The sequence below is a fragment of the Sander lucioperca genome, chromosome 11 (genome assembly GCF_008315115.2).
Source record: "Sander lucioperca isolate FBNREF2018 chromosome 11, SLUC_FBN_1.2, whole genome shotgun sequence".
NCBI lineage: Eukaryota > Metazoa > Chordata > Actinopteri > Perciformes > Percidae > Sander > Sander lucioperca.
Window position 1 is genome coordinate 9,693,989 of NC_050183.1, and position 6,662 is coordinate 9,700,650.

The following is a 6,662-nucleotide window of genomic DNA, read 5'->3' on the forward strand; positions in this document are numbered from 1 at the left end:
AAGTGAGTAAATGAATAAAACACATCCTTAACTTAAGTAAAAGTATTAATCCCACACTGTTAAAATGTAAAGTTAAACATCTATATTACACCTTTTTTCCCAAAATATTACGACTTCTTTTATGAAATATTACAACTTTTTTATCAAAATATTATGACTTTTTCCCCCAAATATTACGACTTTTTTCCCAAAATATTATAACATTTTTCCCAAAATATTATGACTTTTTTCCCAAAATATTATGACTTTTTTCTTGAAATATTATGACTTTTTTCCAAAAATAGTATGACTTTTTCCCCACAATATTACGACTTTTTTACTTGAAAAATTTACTTTGAGATATAACTTCCTACATTTCCCAGAATGCCATTCAATAATCCCAGAGGACACACAGTATGTCAACGTCACACCACTGCAAACAAAGTGAGTAAATTAATAAAACACATCCTCAACTTCAGTAAAAGTATTAATCCCACACTGTTAAAATGTAAAGTTAAAGATCTATATTACAACTTTTCTTCCCAAAATATTATGATATTTTCCCCCAAATTTTATGAATATTTCCCAAAATGACTTTTTTATTTGAAAAATTACAACTTTTTTACTTGAAATATTACATTTGTTTTTACTTGAAATATTACGACTATTTTCCCAAAATGTTATGACTTTTTTCCCAAAATATCACAACTTTTTTCCCAAAATATTATGACTTTCTCCTTGAAATATTACGACTTATTTTCCAAAATATTACGACTTTTTTCTTAAAATATTATTACTTTTTTCCCAAAATATTACAACTTGTTTCCCAAAGTATTACGACTCATTTTCAACTGTTTTTCTTGAAATATTATGACTTTTTTAGTTGAAATATTATTACTTTTTTCCCAAAATATTATGACTTTGAGATATAAATTCCTACATTTCCTAGAATGCCATTAAATAATCCCAGAGGACACACAGTATGTCAACTTCACACCAATGCAAACAAAGTGAGTAAATGAATAAAACACATCCGTAAATTAAAGTGCCCATATTATGCTCATTTTCTGGTTCATAATTGTATTTAGAGGTAATATCAGAATAACTTTACATGGTTTAATTTTCAAAAAACACCATATTTTTGTAGTACTGCACTTTGCTGCAGCTCCTCTTTTCACCCTGTGTGTCGAGCTCTCTGTTTTAGCTACAGAGTGAGACCTCTCACTTTTATCCTATCTTTGGTGAGAGTGGAAAATGGGCAGTAACTGGGTAAGCCCTATTAGCATGAAGCTAGCTGCTACAACACACAGAATTCACCCTAATCTATAAAATAAATTGTATAAAACTACCAAAATAAAAATAACTCCCCAAATCCTAGAAAAAGTGATGTTTTTCATAATATAGGCACTTTAAGTAAAACTATGAATCCCACACTGTAAAATTTTAAAATAAAAGATCCATATAACAACTTTCTTCTTTAAATATTATGATTTCGTTCTTAAAAAATTATTACTTTTTTACTTGAAATGTTACGACTTTTTTTCTTGAAGCATTATTTACTTTGAGAAATAAGTAAAGTACCTCATCTCAACAGCATTATTACTAAAGTACAGTACTTGAGTGAATGTACTTAGTTTCATTCTGCTGGTTTTTACTTGGAACAGATGAAATTAAACTTGTAGTTGTCGTCGATCATTTTGACCCACTGGTGCGTTCCCTCTCGGTCCATGGCTCCAGACAAGTTGCAGTCGTCCCCAGACTGGCCGGGGCCCCAGTTGGTGTAGAGGACCGTCTCGTCAGTGACCCAGAACCAGAAGTCCAGAGTGCAGGTGTAGCGCAGTCCCAGCCACACGTAGGGAGTGGAGGCCGTCTTGGCTCTCTCCTGGACCCAGAGCTGCTCGCCCTGGTTGGTGATGGAGACAAGGTCACGATAGTGATCTCTGCAGTAATATAACGCGTCCACCCAGGTCATGTTCTCCTTGATCAGGATCACTGAATCTGTCAGGGGAGAAGGGGAGCCAATCAGGGACAGAGTCAATCAGGGGCGGAGCCAATTCGGGCAGGAGCCAACCAGGGGAGGAGTCAATTAGTGTCCAAGTCCATTAGTGTCTGAGTCAATTAGAGGCGGAGTCAATTAGTGTCTGAGTCAATTAGTGTCCAAGTCAATTAGTGTCTGAGTCAATTAGTGTCTTAGTCAATTAGTGGCGAAGACCCAAATGCTCCGCCCGTGGAGACAAACACACGACAGTTTAAATAACATTAGTGTAACATTAGATTATATATTTTATATATGTTGTGACAAAGCAATATTACACGAGAGAGTTTGATTTAACGTCATTATTGGCACGACAGTGATGCTAAGAGAGACTTTTTAAAACTTTATATATCCACCTTCCCAACACGTTAACATGTGGAACTAAATGGATTCCTTAGATCATCTATGTTTTAATGATTCTTCTATCTTCTTCATCTTCTTTCTAACTTTAAAATGGAGCTCGCTACAGCCTTTTAAAAGACAAAAAAAAGAATGATATGCTGCAGTTGAAAGTAAAATCTCAGCAGAAAACTGCACTTTAAAATGTATCTGTTGTTCTATTTTTAGTGCTGCCTTTTATATTCAACTCAACATCCAATTTTTTCAACAAAAGAAAGTTGCAAATGCTTTCCTTTCATTTGTTTTAAATCTAACAAGCAGTTTGTTGTATTTTAGCAGAACTGAGAACACTTTATCTGTTTATTTATTGCCAGTTATATCATTATCGAGATATTCAACAACGATGAACCTCAGACCATAATTCTTATAATAAACTAATAAATAAAGTAAATCATTAAACAGATGTAGATGTACAGTACCATTAGATAGACTTCTGATAAACTCACCGTTGTAGCAGAAGAAGGGTTTTTTATTATTACAGTCATCAGAGCTCCATTTTCCATCTGACGTAGTCATAGCACATGTCTTCTTAGGGTCTTGTTCCCAGAGTCTGAAAGAGAAACTGCTCCCATCTGACCAACTCCAGCAGTCTCTGAACAGGCCGATCCAGAAAATTTGGTTTACATCATTTGGGTACTGTTTCTTGAAGTCTTTCAGCTGTTTGACTCCACTGATCAGGTCAGTGTGATTATCTCTGCAGTAGCTCTGAGCATCTAGCCAGGTCTTCGCATGGTCACTGATATGAAATGTTTTGCCGGTCTTGTTGTCTTCTGTGGAACAGACAGACAAACTTTTTTGTTTTTATTTAGTCTCATAAAATCCTACATTATTCTTATTTTAAAACAATAATGTGATATAAATTCTGTCTCAAGTCTGTTCTCCCCTAACAAACTCCCCGAGAAGTGGTTTGTTCCAGCATCATTCTGACCTATATTCATGTTTCTAGTGGCAATAATACATAAACTATACACAACATCAGCGCTGTTACATTTGGTATGAAACATCTGGAAGAATACGAGTTGTGCATGAAGGAATCTACAGACAGCAGCCAGAATGCAGCAACTTCAGGTACGGCAAACCCCAAAAAATCTGGATTTGGTGCATCCCTAGTTTGAACCCAAACCTCCATCTTTTTTATCAACTTAACTCAGTAGTTTTGGTGTCCAAACTAACCAAACTGGGACCATTTCACAATGTTGATGACGTGTTTAAAAACCGGGACCGATACCTTCTCTGGTAGTCAGAACTACTACGGCCACTAGAGGGCGCCGTCACTAGAAACATGAATATAGGTCAGAATGATGCTGGAACAAACCACTTCTGGGGGAGTTTTTTAGGGGAGAACAGACTCTATGCACCACATATTCTCACCTTCATAGCAGATAAATTTATATTTTGTAGAACAAGAGTCGTCATGCCATGTGCCACCATTCATCATCACACAGTTCTCCTGATTGCCTAAATTATCCGGCTGTCCTTGAGACCATTTACTCTCAGTCACGTTGAACTCCACCCCTGACTGAGACCAGCACCAGCGACACACAGTGTTTGTTGTGTTGTTTTGCAGCCCAATCCAGGCTCCACCTTGATACTGTTCAGTCGTGGATTCAAGGAGTCTCTGCATTTCTGTCTGGTTAGACACTGTGGCCAGGTCAGTGTGGTTCTTTCTGCAATAATCCTGGGCTTCTTTCCAGGTCATATTCTCTCCAATGAAGTGGTAGTCACACAGCTGACCCCCAATGGAGGAACACTGACCTGATAACAGAGAAGAAACTGCAGCGATGGAGCTGAGAGCTAGACAAGCATCTGTTCATTAAAAGGTAACTTTGTTTTGTTTTAAAACCTGGACTCATGTTTTTGTGTCTAAGTGACTGATGTTAAAGAGTAAGATCCTTTTTGTTTAACATGAAACAGCCCCAAAATCACCATCACCAAACCCACCAGACTTAATTTGTTAACATGCTAGCATATGCTAACATGGTAGCATGTGCCATAATGCTAATACATGCTAACTAAAATATGTTGGCATAAAAATTTGGTCCAGTAACGGAAACAAAATAAAAAAAGATCCTTTTTTTAAAATATAAAAAACATCCGTCAAATTGCGTTCGCTAAACCCACCAGACTCCATGTTAATAATCAGGACTTTTATCATAAAACACACTTCATTCAAAGTGGACAGAAACTAAATCAAACTATCAAAAGCCGTCTTGGTTCATCTTTCCACTGTTCCAACAATCACCACTCTGGTTTGGTTGAAATAAACCCTTAATTCACCCATTTACATGTGGAGATATGCTGGCTCTATACACGCTAAAAGTCCTGATTATTTACATGGAGTCTGGTGGAGATATGCTGGCTCTATACACGCTAAAAGTCCTGATTATTTACATGGAGTCTGGTGGAAATATGCTGGCTCTATACACGCTAAAAGTCCTGATTATTTACATGGAGTCTGGTGGGTTTGGTGACCATATTCTTAACTGAAATGTGAGTTGGAGTTGATGAGGAGTGAGCTGTCCAGATGATCCACTTACCCATCACAATCAACACCAACAGACTCCACTGCATCTTCACCCTGTTAGATGATAATAAACAGTTATTTTTGGTATGAAATCAGGATTATTTTACACCTTTACTCACTGACTTTAGGAAAAGATGTTGCATTTACTGAAGTTACAACACACACACACACACACACACACACACACACATACACACACAGAGACACACACACATACACACAGAGAGACACACACACATACACACAGAGACACACACACACAGAGACACACACACACACACATACACATACACACAGAGAGACACACAGAGACACACACACACACAGAGACACACACACACACACACACATACACATACACACAGAGAGACACACAGAGACACACACACACACACACACACACACAGAGACACACACACACACACACACACACACATACACACAGAGACACACACACATACACACAGGGACACACACAGAGACACACACACATACACACAGAGACACACACAGAGACACACACACATACACACAAACACACACACAGAGACACACACAGAGACACACACACACACACACAGAGAGACACATACACATACACACAGAGACACACACACACACACACACACACACACACACACACAGAGACACACACACACACACACACACGTCAACAGTGTAACACTATATATATTACTAAATATTTGCACTCATATACGTTTCCTGTTGGACTTTGTGAATTTGTGTTAAAATAATGTTAGAGTAAATAATATGAACATTATATTCAAATGTTGGCAGAGTGAGAAACAGACAGAAGAACAGCCTGTCTTTATGTTTAGGGAGACAGTTTATAATCCAGTCCCTCAGGATGCAAATCAGAGATTTAACTATTCATCACATTCAGCTGCATCTTAAAGGGGAGAGAGAGAGAGAGAGAGAGAGAGAGAGAGAGAGAGAGAGATGGAGATGAGAGAGAGAGGGAGAGGGAGAGAGAGAGAGAGAGGGAGAGAGTGAGGGTGAGAGAGGGTGAGAGAGAGAGAGAGAGGGAGAGAGGGAGAGGGAGAGGGAGAGGGAGAGGGAGAGAGAGGGAGGGTGATATCAAATATCAGAAATATAAACGAGACAGACCTTGAAATACGTGTTACTAATTAATAAACCTCATAGACTAAGTCTAAGTGAGTGATGATATCAACAATCTTTGAAAGTTGGTGTCTGACAACATTATGAAAGGATCTCTACAGAGATAGACCTTTTAGTTAAAGAGTAAGATCCTTTTAGTTTAACATGAAACAGCCGCGAAATCACCATCACCAAACTACACCAGACTCCATGTAAATAATCAGTACTTTTAGCGTGTATAGAGCCAGCATATCTCCACATGTAAATGGGTGAATTAAGGGTTTATTTCAACCAAACCAGAGTGGTGATTGTTGGAACAGTGGAAAGATGAACCAAGACGGCTTTTGATAGTTTTATTTAGTTTCTGTCCACTTTGAATGAAGTGTGTTTTAAGATGATAAAAGTACTGATTATTTACATGGAGTCTGGTGGGTTTAACATGAAACAGCCCCAAAATCACCATCACCAAACCCACCTGTGTCCCTTTGCTGCATGTCATCCCCCCCCCCTCCCCTTTCAAGTCTAAGCTGTCCTGTCAAATAAAGGCCTAAAAATGTCTCAAAAAAGTTATCAAAAAAAAAAAAAAGTACAAACATACAACTGTTA

General features: G+C 37.8%; 1 protein-coding gene across 1 annotated transcript in view; it reads right to left on the reverse strand.

The window, feature by feature from the left end:
• Nucleotides 1-1,630: 1,630 nt before the first annotated feature.
• Nucleotides 1,631-6,662, reverse strand: part of LOC116040400 (macrophage mannose receptor 1-like) — a 5,375-nt gene continuing 343 nt past the window's right edge. Inside the window, exons 2-5 of the mRNA XM_036007403.1 lie at nucleotides 4,951-4,991; nucleotides 3,785-4,168; nucleotides 2,860-3,183; nucleotides 1,631-1,977 (exon numbers count right to left, since the gene is read on the reverse strand). Of these exons, the coding sequence (XP_035863296.1) occupies nucleotides 1,631-1,977; nucleotides 2,860-3,183; nucleotides 3,785-4,168; nucleotides 4,951-4,991 (1,096 nt within the window). The remainder of the gene's footprint in view (nucleotides 1,978-2,859; nucleotides 3,184-3,784; nucleotides 4,169-4,950; nucleotides 4,992-6,662) is intronic.